At 45.6% G+C, this 14,766-nt stretch overlaps 1 protein-coding gene and 1 long non-coding RNA gene across 3 annotated transcripts in view; one reads left to right on the forward strand and one right to left on the reverse strand.

Annotated features, from left to right (window-relative positions):
- Positions 1-1,066: 1,066 nt before the first annotated feature.
- LOC138688188 (uncharacterized) lies at positions 1,067-4,861 on the reverse strand. The gene is made up of 2 exons (XR_011327246.1): positions 4,222-4,861; positions 1,067-2,278 (listed from the first exon to the last, which is right to left on the reverse strand). It is a non-coding gene; the product is annotated as an uncharacterized lncRNA (long non-coding RNA).
- Positions 4,862-9,619: 4,758 nt separating this feature from the next.
- HLF (HLF transcription factor, PAR bZIP family member) overlaps positions 9,620-14,766 on the forward strand; it is a 38,279-nt gene continuing 33,132 nt past the window's right edge. Inside the window, exons 1-2 of one of the 2 annotated variants that reach the window (XM_069799224.1) lie at positions 9,620-9,973; positions 11,356-11,691. In XM_069799224.1, coding sequence (XP_069655325.1) covers positions 9,868-9,973; positions 11,356-11,691 — 442 coding nt within the window. In that variant the 5' untranslated portion in view covers positions 9,620-9,867. The remainder of the gene's footprint in view (positions 9,974-11,355; positions 11,692-14,766) is intronic. The other variant, XM_069799225.1, reaches the window with a different exon arrangement.

Raw genomic sequence — 14,766 nt, forward strand, 5'->3', positions numbered from 1 at the left:
GTTCAAAGCTAATGGTCAGGTGACAGGCTATCTTATTAACTACAGATGCTACCAATTAGCATAAACTTTAATTACAGCTTTTCAGATAAACCCAGTCTAGAGCAACACTTAAAGTCCGGCTCAAGTGTTCTGAACGCCTCAGCCCAATACTACTAGAAATGACGACTGAGTTTGTGCAAGGGGGGGGATGTTTGGCTTGGGTTTTATATTCACTCTGTTCTGGTGTGCTTTGGTGGGTTTTTTACCCCCATTGTTACTGCTGCTATTAATCTTTAGTTTCATGAACTAAATGAATCAGAAGAGGTATTGATTTAGCTGGAATAAAGGAATGAGATTTGTTTACCAAACAGGAAATTTGGGAAAAGGCTTTGCAAGAGACTTCCTGGTTAATGGTCGCAGTATGTGAATAAAATGGTCTGTTTAGGCAGAAGCTTCTAGGTGTTTAATTGCATTAAGCTGCATGTGAGCAACTCTGATTAAAGACGCTTTCCTTTTTTGAAATATTTCATATGTAACAGAAATGACAGACAAGGAGAGAACTGAACTACGGTACCATAAATAACAACAAAATCTTGCAAGGGGGAAAGAGAAAAGTCCTTTTGGTTTAGCCCTCTTTGCACAAAATATACTTTGGGGGAAGCAACAATGCTGTGTTTTGAGGATGACGTGTAGTTGTTAATCATGTTCTGCCTTAAATGCTTGGAGAAAAGCAGTGTGTGTAGACTAAATATAACCGTGCCTTTTGTGATGGTTGGGAAATGGGAGCTGCAGGCTAGTTATCCAGCCCACAAACAATAGGAACACATGGTCCATCCGAAGCCACGATGGTGGCCAACAGAGCTCTTCGGGGAAGTCACAGGGCCCAGCTCACGCTGTCACTGCGATAGCAGCGTGTCGGACTGGGGTTTTCAGGAACAGTGAACAGAAATTGTACAGGGAGGGTCAGCCGTAAGCACCTGCATTATTCCCCTTTGGAGATGTCAAAGTTACTATAAAAGTCTAGGAGCACCTCTTCTAAAGGCAATTTGTTAATTGAGACATAACAGTAAAAAAAACCCTGCATATATTTAAAACATCATAAGAATGTGTATTTTCTTCAATATTTCTATTTGTAAAGAGATTGAAACATTCTATATGCAGTAGGCTGCATCCCTTTTATGGCATTATACATTTGCTTTATATATTGTTAATTAGACCTAATTGAGGCCTCGAAAAGAAAAATCTCATTAAAATTCTGATTAGTGATGTTGGCAAGCAGCCATCTAAAAAGCCTCTATTTCTTCTTTTGATAAGTTTGAAACCACTATAACAAACAGTAAAAATAAGATCACAGCCTTCTTTCTCATGCCAATCAACATAATATATTCTCCTGGTCAAAGCCATTTAAGGGAAAATAAAGGAGAAGGACATTTTATTTCCTTGCATACATGCTGTCAGATGGCTATAGAAAACTGTAAGTATGTTTATGCCCTTTGGCAGTTTAAAAAAAAAAACAACAAGCAACAAAGACCCCCAAAACTGCCTATGAAAATGCTAGTTGTGAGCCTTCAAAAACAACTTACTCTGCAAGGCAATTAATTAAAGATTTTTTTTAAAAAAGGCTTTAAAAATGAATGGGAATAAAAATAATACAAAGCTGGTTTAATATTAAACTATTTATGTCTGATGTTTTCAGTATAGCTTTCTGCCTGATGCTTTCAATATAGCTTATAGTCTAAATGCCTGGCGAGGAAAACATACAGACAAGAATATCTTTAGTCCAAATACAGTCAGTTATGCATCCACATTACTGCAGATCAGAGCAGATAACCTTAAAAGAAAAAATGGCATTAAAAAGAAAAAGTCAAAGGCAGAATAAAGCAACAAACAATAGCAATGCTTCTATGCTTCCTTGTGTCTGCGTGTATATCGAAGGGTTATTATGATACAGCTGCCAGCTATCGTTGTATTCAACTCAATTAACTTAAACATTTCACTTCAATGCATAAAAACAACTTTACAAAGCTGAACACTGTTTGAAATGGCAAATATTATGCATCTCTTCTAGTGTACATCTTTTCTGTACACATCTGTCCTCGCAGGAGACGTTAGCAATTAGTCTAGTCTTTCGGAAGCTAAAATGGGCAGCGGGACTTCGGCAGAGCTGCTGACTCCAGCGGAAAGGAGAGGTAGGAGGACTCGTGGTTTGAACACTCTGAATCTGTTCCTTTCCCTCGGAGCACAATCCCCAGTGTGCAGCTGCTCCATCCTGCGTCACAGCGCGCGGCAGCCCTGGACGCTGGTAAGACAAACCGACATATGATTATGGGAAAATACCTCCTTTTTCTTTTGATAAACACAGAGCCATACAACTGAAATCCAGCTTTGGGGCTCTCTGTATCAGTAAAGCTGATTCTGTGTTTGAATATACATTAAAAAAATCCAAGTTACTAATACTCTATTTTTTCCAAGCCCTCTTAAACTGTAACCTTCAGAGATCTAATCAGACTTTCTGTATCAAATAAAGTAGCGAGATACACACAGAGAATCCAGGGTACATTTGACTCTTAAGATAGTGTTCGTTGTTACTGTCTCTATGTTGCATTGCGATATTTGCATAAGTAGGTTTCCAAAAACCTGGGAAGCCTGGTACGCCAATATTTAACATATTCAATGTGCATATTCTGATACTGAGATAGCAACTAGTTTCCAACTGGAATTTCTGATGGGAGATTTAAACAGAATAAAATGGGCTATAAGAGAGATGATAATTTAGCAGAATCCCCCTGGCTGGGCTAAGGAAGGGTACTGCAGGCTGACATTAGTACCGGGAACCTGTTCTGCTGCTGCATATAACTGAAAGTTATATGTTATATGTATGTTAAAAAAAGAGGGGGAAAAAAACCCCAAACCCAAACCAGTCTCATCTGCAAGACTTAACGAATCTAAACCTACAGGATAAACTGCATACAGATTAATAAAGTGCGCTTCTGCACTACTTGCTGCTCTTTAAAATATGTGCAGTTACAATGATTCTTTCATAAGGAGACATAGCATGACTTTAATGCCTTTACGTTTAGAAGCCTGATTTTTGTCTGTAGGAATTCTCCCAGTTTTCCGCAGAAGGTCAGGCTTTCTTTCCAAAGATAAGAGAGGTTTACCACATTTCTGGGTTCTTAATAATCTAAGCCCATGGGATTAAAAACTAGTTTGGGTTTTCTGCAAATTTTTTTTTTTTTTTTTTTTTTTAAGGGGGAAACCTGGGAGCAAGGTGGATGTCACAGAACTGATCACAGAAGTGCAAGACCGAAAGAAATCCCAAGCTTAGGGTAGCCTTGCAAGCCTGAAGCCCAGGGTACTAGTCAATTCACTGACTTTCACAGACCTCATTGAAGAACACGGGTTTTCAGTATCACGTTCTATGGATCTGGATCTGATAAGCCTGTGTATGCAGAATACTTCAAGCTAAATTCTGCCTGACCTTCCCCAGCACCATGCCTCTGGCAAGCTCTCTGAAAACAGCCATTTGAAGTCAGAGAAATCTGGGTCATTGACTTCAATAGCAACTCTGAATAAGGAGGAGATGCTCAGCTCCTGCACCTTTCACTCCTCCCTTCTGTTACAGCTCTGCCTGGGGATGGGCTGTTTTATTCTGTGCTCGTGGGTGCTCTTCTGTCTCCAGTAAAACCAATGCCAACTTCCAAAAATCAAACAGCCTGAGCATGTAAGAACAGCTATTTCTAACTGTCTTTCTGCAGCATGCAAGCCAAAAGTGAGAAAGGAAGAGGAATGGAGCGCAGAGGAATAAATGGAAGGATCAAGTTGTTTCTCCCATTGGCACCAGCTGGGAGTTGCCCTTTTGCAGGGGAAGTTCTGACTGCAAAACAGGCCAGCTACTCCCTTATCTCTTGTCTCAATCCAGTTCTGTCATCTGGCTGCTTAGTCCTACCAGGTCTAAATAATTCGCCAAGGCACCAAGGGCAATAGGTGCTTGAAATGGGCTCGAGAGGCTGGTTAATGCTTTACAAGGTTAAGGCTGCTTTAAAAAGCATAGCAGAGTATTTGTTCCAAAAATGTAGTCATTACTGAGAGTAATACTTGCGGAGTTCAAACCAGGTCAGCTGCCCAGGCAAGTACATGTATTTGATCTACTGTCATGGTAAAGGCTGACTGTAAACTTTGGCAGTGAAAATTATTCATCTTTCAACTCATAGCGTATAAGCAATGACTAGTAATACCTACTTTTCTGAGAACTGGAATGCCTTTTGGAACCACCCCAGATTACTTAAAAGAAGTCCTTCTGCCATCACCCAAAAGCAGTTCCAAACCTGTCTCTCCCACATTCAATTAAAGCTAAAAAAAAAAAAAAGGTGGGGGTAGATCGTGGTTCATTCAACAAGCATTTTTCCTCTTGCGAGGAGCCACAGCAGCTCGCTCAGCTGCACACCATGTGGACAATAAACATCAATTTTTAAGTAATTCAGTACTGTTGGTAGCAGCTTTCACTTGGAAAGCCAAGCAAGGACTACTTCCAGAACCTCTATGATGGTGAAGGAAGTGGGGGACAGGCTTTGCTCCTTGGTGCTGCTCAACCGTCTTCAAAAGCTGCTGCTCTTTAGCTCCAGTTAGGGTGTGGGTATCTGAACATACTCATGTGGCTTTTTATGCACCTCTGTTACACGTCACATAATATAGCTGGAAATGTACCGCTACCTGAGGCCAATCTGGGAATGTTTCACTGTTGTAGGACAAATTAGAACTAAAACAAAGGCTGAATCTTGATTCTCTTCAAATTCTCTCCTCTGTTGTTTTTTTTTTTTTCCGCATCTCACTCGATCCTTTCATCCATTGTTTTGGCTCCTAAAGGGTTGAGGTGGGGATCCCTCTGTTGATAAACCAGTAGGTATTTAAGGTACAGTAAACCATTTGCTTTTCCAATCTGTCCTGTGCCTTGACCCAAAAGCTTGTTCTCCTGCATTATTTATCCTCTCCACCTTGTAGCTTGTTATCCGTCCCCCTACTTATGCAATTCTTTTCTCCAGACAGACCATATTTAAAAGAAAGCAGCCTAATAGAGGAATTAACTGACATTGGCAGTCCAGCTGCAACTGTATGCATACCTGATCAGAGAGAGTTTTGCTCAAGTTCAAGAGATTTCTCAAATTGCACATATGGTACTGGCTCCTATCTAACCCTGAGCAGAATGAGATGGTCAAAGGACTGGATTCTTCACACCAATCTATATTTAAACATGTATGGAGCCCTAGGTTATGAGTGGACTATGATATACCTGTCTTCCAGCACAGGAGCGGGTACCTTTCCATCTATCAGTATCAATATTTATGCTGAGCTGTGATTATTGCACAGTGCTCCTGGCCCACTTTTATCCATGTTTATGGAGAAAATACAAGTAGGTCTTCTGGAAGATACTGGTTGGATCCCTAGTAAAACTTTCACTCAAGCTTTCTGCATGGGGAAGAAAAACTGCAATCTTGTTTCCAGAAGATACTTCAGAATTCCCAGTTACCATTGCAAGCTATGCAAATGCAATAGATAGAATGGGAACTGCAGCAAAATTGTGGAGAAAACACATTTCTTATGAACTATGCTGAATATTTTTTTTTTACTTAAAACAAGCTGTACCTCCTTTGTAAAACATGTTTAAAATAACTTGGGGGGGAATAACCTTTATTCAGTTTCAAAAGCAGGGGTATGAGTAGGGTCAGAAACAAGAGAATGATGTGACGGGAGCCATGCCAAGGGTTACAAAACCCTGCGGACAGCGATTCTTCCCTCTAGCCGAAAGATCAAGAGTCGCATTTCTGAACCCGAAGTGCCCAAGAAGCAGCTTGAACCCTCCGAGGGGCAGCAGCCCCCCCCTCTTCGCGCTCACCGGACGGGCAACGAGGGTCCGTACCGGGGCAACCGGAGCCGGGGGGGGGGGGGGCTGCCGCGGCTCCGACGGGTACCGCTTCTAACGTAAAACAACGCACGTTTGGCGCGGGTCACCGTCCCAGCCAGCTCCGCGGCACCGGGCCAGAGCGCTCCCGCTCCGAGCCCGGTTCACGGGAGGTGAAACGAGGGGGGAGAGGGGGGCAGTGGCGGGTTTCGTGCCCGAACCTCAGCGCGGGGCCCGCCGCCCCGCCGCTCACCTCACGCCGCTGTGGGCCCGCAGCGGGCAGCGCGCGGGGGGCTACCCGGGGCGGGGGGTGGGGGGAGCGCGCGGCCCGCCCGCGCCCCGCCATTGGCCCAAAGTAGGTCAGCCCGCGCGCTCACGTGACGGCCCTCGCGCGGCTCTCGCCCCCTCCGCCTCCCGCCCCGGCTCCGCGTGACGGCGGGAGCGATCGGTCGCGGCCGCCGCTCCCCGCTCGCCGCCGTGCGGGCCCCTCCTCAGCCCCACCGGGCTGCCGGCAGGGAGGAGCCCTCAGCCCCGCCGTTACTTCAGCCCTGTTTGCCGTCGGTGCCGAGGTCGGCCCTCGGCGGGGTGTCGGTTCCCACGGCCAACAGGGTCGTGTCCCCCCCCCCCGGGGGGGGCAGAACGGGAAGGGCCCAGGTGGTCGGTCGCACCGCCATGTTCGTAGCGCAGCGGCCGTTTCCAGCGTGAGCGGCTGGGGAGGGTGCGGCGCTGGGGGCTGGGGTCCTGCGGGTGCCTGTTCGTAAGGCTCCCTGCTGAAAAAAAAGGGGAAAAAGGGAAAAAAAAACCAACTAGCGTGTGTCCGGCGCTGCTGTGAACTCCTGAGGCAGCAGCTCTCCTGACAGGACGGCCCCGGGGCTGCGGTAACCGGGGTGCAGGCCTGTGCTGTCTGTCCGGCAACGGGGGGGCTTGTGCTACCGGGGGGGGGGGTGGGGGTGTCTAATCCTGGTATGCTTGGCCTGTAGGTGGAAGGACCCCTTAAAAGTGTAAAGGGTTTTTGAGTTTAAAATTGTCTTTTCAAATTGTCTTTGCTAAAGAAAAGAATTACATTAAAAAAAAAAAAATGATCTTGGGAAATGGTACATTAACTTGTGTGTACTCGGTTTGAAAAAATAGGGTCTTTGGGCCATGTAACTGTTGATGTTTCTGGGATGAAAACACCAGGGCAGAAACATAAACATTAGCTGAGATTTTTTTTTTAATTGGGGTCCTATCAAGATATTTTCTATATTAAAACTACGTAGCTGTCATAGTCCTTCATAAGCTGTAAAATAAACATTTTATGGGTGAATGCTAAGCCAAGAATACATGCCAACAAATGGTATTTTGGTTGGAAAATGCAGAAATCCAGTTAGCGTATCATTAGCTCTGTTTTGGTTGTGTTAGCCTTACCTGGAGTGTAGCGTGGGGGGTCAGCCAGTGTTCAAAATAGCATGAAGGAATTGGGGACCACCGTTGGAAAAGCGTAGCCAGTAAAAATCGGTAACTCGTAGGTACACACAACACCAGTGTTCAAAAACAACGCAGTGTCCTGACAGCCTGGCAATTTAGGTTACTTGGTATGAAACCTGCCTGTGTGGCAAGGCTGGAGTTAAATTACTGCTCCTGTTGTAGCGTGAGACTGAAAACAACAGCTCGAGCACCATACTCGGGTACTTTGCTCAGCTTTTCTGGCTGGTCTGTATATCAGGAAGAGTTGTTTCAGCTTTCTCATACAGGAAATTCCCAGCTCCTGCGTGTTGGGAATGCAGTCTGTAACTGTATGCAGTCCTCAGTGTCTGGTTGCTTCATTTTGTTGCACACTCACAGAGATCTACACGTAATTTATCCTGTTCAACGTCAAGGAGTGAAACGGTGCAGTTTTCCTGTCATTCTGTTGCATGGAAAATGCTGTTTCTTTCTGTTGAGTATATTTTGTCTGTAATGGTCAATGACCATAAAAACATAAGGAGTTCTGCTCCAGTTGAGCTTTCATTACATCCCTAACCTTATACTGGTGTTTCCCAATATCCCGCTTACATCTTCTATTCTGCTTAGTCTTCTTTGTTGCTTACCATATCTCCTAAATCTATCCTTTTTGTTCCCCTTTAAACTGCATAGAAAAACATTCTGTACCACATCTGCATATGGATTGCCAATCGTTGCCCTAATCTTTGTGTCAATCACTGTAGCTCTGTAATTAAAGGTTTCCACTAACTAGCAATTTGGGCATCTGAGGCAAGGTTGGTATGTGTACAATCATTTAATAATCTAGTGCTTTTTTCTGGTTAGGTGACTTAAAAACTACTGCGCTGCTACTATCATATCCCTGCTTGAAGCCCCTCCAGTCGTGAACCATGCCGTGTCTGTGGCATTTGAAGGTTCTTCCAGAACCCCTGCTCAGTTGTGCCGTAAATACGTTAATATTACGCTGTCTCTGGTTCTGAAGGGCCTGCCGATTACAGTTGCCAGTCTTCAGGTTTTGGTTGGGCCAGTGGGATTTTACTGATTAAAGTGTACTTTGGACTTTGATTAGGTGCTTGTTTTGGTCTGATTGTTTGACTAGACGCTAGTCAGCGCACGTAATCATAGACAGATACATAAGGGGAGAACATAACTGTTCCAGGCAGACTTCTGTTCCTCAGGCAGCTTTTATTTCGAAATACTGGGCACTCCAGCTAAAACTTTATGCACATAATTTACCTTCATTTGCTTATAGTGAGTATTTGTGATTATTTATATTTGTTAATGGTAAAAGAACTGACTTTTGAAGAAAGAGTAACAACTAAACACGGATGGTAAAGCTTTGCAAAATGCCATCCAAAAAACCAGACGAGAAGCAGGGCGATACAAGTGCCTACAAGCACCCGGAGGGTGGAAGTTACTGCAGCAAGACTGCAGCTCTTGAACGGTCTACATGCGGGTAGGGCTCTGTTCCTGAGGGCGGCTGAAGGCCTAAGTGGACAGAAAGTCAACCGTACTTGCCACGAGGATCTCGGCAAGCAGAGAGGAGAGCCCCTTCCGACACAAAACAGGGACGAGGCAGCGGGAACCCTGCTCGTGGTGACAGCCACCTCACCCGGGCCTATCTCGGTAACCGGCGAGAGAAGCAATCTGCTCACAGAAATGAAACCTACGGAGGGTCCTGTGTGGCTCCGAAATGAAACGCTCGCAAGGCCGGTAGCCGGTTCCCTTAGAAATGGATAGAACCAGCATCCGCCTCGCCTCCAGGGCAGTTCGCCGGCGGGCTCCCCCCGCCGCCTCGTCCCCCGCAGCCGCCCTCAGCCCGCCGTGCTCCCCGTTGGGCTGGGCGCGACCCGCCACCCCCTCACAGGGCGGCAGGGCCCGGGGTCCCTCCGGCCGCGGCGGGGGGGGGTGTGTGTGTGTGCCCACCTGAGGGGTACGGCCTCGCTCCCCGCTGCTGCCCTCACGCTCGGATGCACCCAGCCGGGTCAAACATTCAAACTCACTAACATTCCTCCCGGTTACCGGGGAGACGGCTCCGGGCCTCGGCCTCGCCAGGCACGGCTCCCCGCGGGCCGGGGCGGGGGGGGACGGCTCGGCCGCGGTCCCCGCCGATATCCACGGGCCGGGCCTGGCGAAACCTCTTCCCTCCCGCCCCCGCGCGGGTAACGGCCGCCGCGCGTGCCGGGGGCGGGGGGCGGGACCGTCCGCCGCGCCCCCCGCTCCAATGGCGGTGCCGCGCCGCGCCTGACGTCAGCGCCGGCAGCGCCTGCACATGGGCGCGCGGCCGGGGCGCGCGGCGCAGAGCGGGCGGCGGGAGCGGCGCGGGCGGCGGCGGCGGCGGCGGAGCTGCGCGGCGGAGGGGCCTCTCCCGCTCCCCTGCTCCGGCGGCCTCCAGGCGCCCCTCGCCAGCGGGGCTGGGCTCGGCTCGGCTCTGCGCCCGTTTCACCGCCCTTCGTAGCGCTGCGCCGCCGCGAGAGGAGAGGGAAGGAACCGCTGCCGCGCAGCTGCCCCCGAGGGAAAAGCCCACCATGTCGCGGCCGCTCCCGCTGAACCCCACCTTCCTACCTCCCACCTACGGGGTGCTGAAGTCCCTGCTGGAAAACCCGCTCAAGCTGCCGCTCGCTCACGAAGACGGTGAGGCTTCCCTGGGCAGCCCTCCCTCCCACCCCCCCGGGGGCCGGCTCTGCCCCTCCGCGGCGCCTGCGGGCCCCCTCACAGCCCGGCCCGGTGAGGGCAGGCGCCCCGAAATGGCGGCCCCCCCATCCTGCCGTCACCTCAGGGACCGCTGCCTCGCTTTCCCTCCTTTCTCCTCCCTCCCACCACCCCCTCCCCTGCCCCCCAAGGCGATTAAGTAATGGGATGATTTCGGTAAGGGCATTAGGCGGTGAGCGATGGGCGCAGTCGGCCTGACCTAACGGAAGGCGCTCGGTTTTTCCATCGCCGCTGCGGGGCCGGCTCCGGCCGCCTGGAAAAATAAATTAAAAGGGCGCGATTTGCCTCGGGTGAAGTGTTGGGGGGTGGCGGCTCGGAGCCCACCCCCCCCCCCCCCCCCAGCCTGAGCCGAGGTCCGACGGCTGCTCCGTCCTGCACCGCCGCTTAACAACCACCCTCGGTGAAACCTGGCCCCGTGTAACTGGAAGGCGTTTTAACAGAAAGTTTCAACTTTTCTGGAAAGCTAAGGCAGCGCGGGCGTAATTGCACCTTGTATTTCTAATGAATCAAATGCACGTTAGAAAACAAACTTGTGAAAGGTCTTGCAGAGCCAAGGTTTCTGAGTTTTGTTGCGAAGCGACTTGCAGGTTTTCACCGGGGTTGTTGCATGTGGTTAAAAACAAAATGTTAAGAAGGCATGGTAGTTGACAGGAAGCTTTACTGGTTCAGATTCTTGCAAATCTTACAGAGAAATCGGGTGTTTCCCTTCAAAAATGTGTGTTGAAATTGGTGGATACTATAGGAAGCATCACTTTATTTTTTTGCTTTGCTTCTATCTTTGAATTTTTCATAAGCTCTTCTGCACATCAAAATACATACTCTGTCAGACTTCACTGTTATTGTACGTTACTAGCTTACAACAATGTTAAGAAGAACTGAATTTGAGGACTGCTGTCCATGTGTAAGGACTAGCAAGACCAGGACTTTGAGAGGATAATAAATTATGGGGATGTTAGGTTAAGACTGTTCTCAACAAAATACATAATATCTTCCAGTTTGCTTCCACTTACATACTCACTTTTAAGTCTGTTGAGTACTTATTGAAGCTGACATTCAAAGCATGCAGTGGAACTGTTAACTAAAAATAGAGGAAAATCTCAAAAAGATGGTTGGATCCAGCAAAGATGCTCAGTTGGCATGACCCTTCAATTCTCTACCAAATGGATTGCATCAAAGGAATTATTTTTATGAAGGGAGTATTTGTTTCTTACAACTGAGAGTGCAGGAGAAATAATTGAAGTAGTAGTAGTAGCTGGTATTTTAATTGCTCAGCTCTTATATCTTTATTATGTGTTTTGTTTAAGCATTCGGTAAAGAAAAAGACAAAGAGAAGAAGTTAGACGATGACAGCACCAGTACCACAGTCCCTCAGTCAGCTTTCTTGGGCCCAACATTATGGGACAAGACACTGCCATACGATGGAGACACTTTCCAGTTGGAATACATGGACCTGGAAGAATTCCTCTCAGAAAATGGCATTCCACCCAGCCCAAACCAGCACGAGCATAGCCCACACCAGTCAGGTCTCCAGCAAGCTACCTCAGCATCACCTTCTGTCATGGACCTCAGCAGCAGGGCTTCTACTTCAGTCCATCCAGGCATGGTGTCGCAGAACTGCATGCAGAGCCCGGTCAGACCAGGTAAATCAGCCCTAAGAACTTCCTATGGATTTTGGCATGAGCCCTCCTTCAGTGTAAATCACTGCTTCTCCCTGTATGGTTGACAGGCACCTTAGAGAGGGCTGACATGATTCAAGTTACTCACACTCCAAAAAATAAAAATAATAGCTTTAGTTATTGCCAAGTTGCTCCACAGGGGTTTTTGTTTAAATTATGTAAGGAAGCTGTGGGAATTCCAAGGAAACTACCTATCTTTTTTTTTTCATTGATAGCCTAGCTATTAGCAAATAAAAAGACCACAAACAGAATAGTAGTGCATATATGCCATGGTGTTGAATGAACGGGGAGAAGGACTCTGAAAGAAAATATTCCTTTAGCCAATATTTGATGTGAGAACACAGGAGCAGGCAATTATTTTGAAGTTAAAGACAATACTTTCTATTTGAAATATTGGCCATAATCTTGTTCTCTATTGAGAAAGTAAAAATTTGCCACAGTACATGGGGCAGGAACTAAATTTTGGAACTGCATTATAATCTTGCTTAAATTAGCATAAACTGAGTGTAACTCTGACCTGAGTTGATAAGTAACATCTATAGTCACCTTAAGCTGTAGGCAAAGAAAACATCATGGAGTCCAAGTTCTGATTGTAATGCATGATTCAAACCTGTTTGATGTCAGTGGAAATCTTCTATTAGTTTATTAGCACTTGTAATCATCTCTTTAGAGACACTAGCAAGAATCCAGAATAACTGCTCTGGTTTGACACCAGTATGGCTGAGATCACGGTCAGTGGAATAGTGTCAACGTTGAAGTTTGGAAAACGTGGAGCTTTGCCTTTTTTTCTTAAAGATGACCAAGGGTGACTTTTATTTATTGTGCTCTTCTGCTCACACAAGGTTTGCTAGAGCAAAGTGTGCTCTTGGGAGCAGGAAACCACTCCTCACCCTTCTGCTTGATCGTTTGCCATGCTCAGCGTGCGAAGTCATTGTCAGAATCATCTGATAAGGAGGCAGAATAAATAAATAGAAGGACAAAAGTTGTGGAGCAGGATGAAATAGAAAAGTCTTACAAGTCTGCAACATTCCTTTCTCATTAAAAAGAAAACACTCCCCAAAACACTCCAAACCTGTCAACAGACTCCTTGGCCTCAGGTCAAGTGTGTGTTTAGTTGTGGATTTCATTTACTTTTACTTTATGTTGATTTGACTTTGTTTTGTATTTCATTTTCAAGGCATTTCATAGTTAACTAGTAACTTATAAGGGTTCCCAAAGATAAAATATATTTTGAGTTGGCAAGAGCAGAATATAAAAAATCCTTGCTTTTTCTGAGCCAGTTTTTTAAAATAGTGCGTATATGCTACACCATTTTCTGTCGCATATGCACACATAAAATTAAAAGCAGATAATCTGTCCTCATTCTTTTTTTTTTTTTCAGAGAAGCCTGCTTATGAGCCAGGCTTTTAATGATCACCTGTCAGAATTTATTTGTAATCAGCTATCCGCATGACTTTTCAACTCATTGATTATTTTGGTTTTTTTTCCTGAGCCATCTGCAGCTCAGGGTTACAAACTTTCCTCATTAGAAACTGTGTACTTTTTTTACTGTTCTAAAAGAATTCATGTCTCTTGGGGTGGGATAAAACATCTAAATTTGCAGGTATTTTTTCCCTACACCATCTTGCCTTAAGAATAATATAAATTTTTTGTTAAAGTGTTTTTTAAAAGGGACCCCGTTCCGTTTCTTAAAATAGTATTTTCTTCCCCCCCTCCCTGCCATTACAGATGGGTACTATGACTTAAGTGACAGTAGTCTGGTTTATCATCAGGTTGTTGAAATTTTTATGTGCTGTTGTGTAAAAATCTTACTTTGACAATCTGTTTTGAAGAGAAGATAATCTTGGAGTTTAGCATTTGAGCAAGTTTTAAAATAAGACAGTATATGTTTTAAAAACTAAATTTTTAGTGAAAGTAGAAAGGAGCATTTAAGGTTGTCATAGAAGTGCCAAGGCAAATGTGCTGCTTGGAAATAAGAAAGTTAGTGTGGAGGTAAATGTTAAAATCATTATAATAGAGCCTTTTGTTTAATCTATCTTAAGACTTTTAAAATACATGTTTTTTTAAACTGTCAAATGAAGAAAGGTGTTCTAAATGGTGTGAGCTACCATTCCGGTATGCATGGCTGTTGTGATTTTTATTATTGTAATAAACCCAAAACCACATAGTAAAAAGTATACAATTTCAATAAAAATCAGTTCCATGTGATCTTACTATTTTTAGGAAAACTGAATTTTTTAGGTGATAGTAATTCTTCTAAAAATATTTCATTGCTGTGTCCTCTGAATTTTGTCTTACAATGGAAGCCTGTTTGAGCGTGTGGACTCTGGCTGAAGGAAGGGTCAAATCCTGTACTGCTTAAGTCCTTACTTTAAATGGCTCTGCAGCATTTAGCATCAGCGTATCACGTGCAGTTGGTCAAAACTCCTATACCTGCACGTACTGTGTATGGGGGAGGATGTACGCAGGCACGTGGAACACTGAATGTGACTCATGTACGTACATGATGTATCTCGGACATAGAGGGTCTATAGAAGAGTGGTATAAGAAGATTTAATTTTGTGTGTGTGTTGAAATACAAGCCTTATCTGTCTTTAGAAGCTGATGGTATTGCCCAAATATGTATTTTATACCATCTCTGGAAGAGATCTGGAAATCTGCATTGGCATTCACTGAGAAGTGTCATCAGGCTCAGCAAAACTAAGCTGACCCTGACTGTAAACATGACATTACAAAAATCCTGACTGTTCTCCCCACCCCCACCCCCCCCCCCCGTAAAGGTAAAAACAGCAACAATAACAAAAAGGTTCCTTATAAATTTAACTTAAATCTGTATTTCCAGCTCAGATTGTCTGGTCGATGGAAAAATGTTTAGGCTCACCAGTTTATCGTCTGTTCTTTGGACTATAGCAAAGAATAAAGCAAGCATCTACTTTCCCATAAATTTCTGTTTGGGGAATGTACATATGGCAAATGCTGGTTTTCTTTTGAAGAGGAAGGACACAGGGTAATGGCTGTTGCAAGATTGGAATCCGATGT

This window comes from Haliaeetus albicilla, chromosome 12, assembly GCF_947461875.1.
Source record: "Haliaeetus albicilla chromosome 12, bHalAlb1.1, whole genome shotgun sequence".
Taxonomy (NCBI): Eukaryota; Metazoa; Chordata; class Aves; order Accipitriformes; family Accipitridae; genus Haliaeetus; species Haliaeetus albicilla.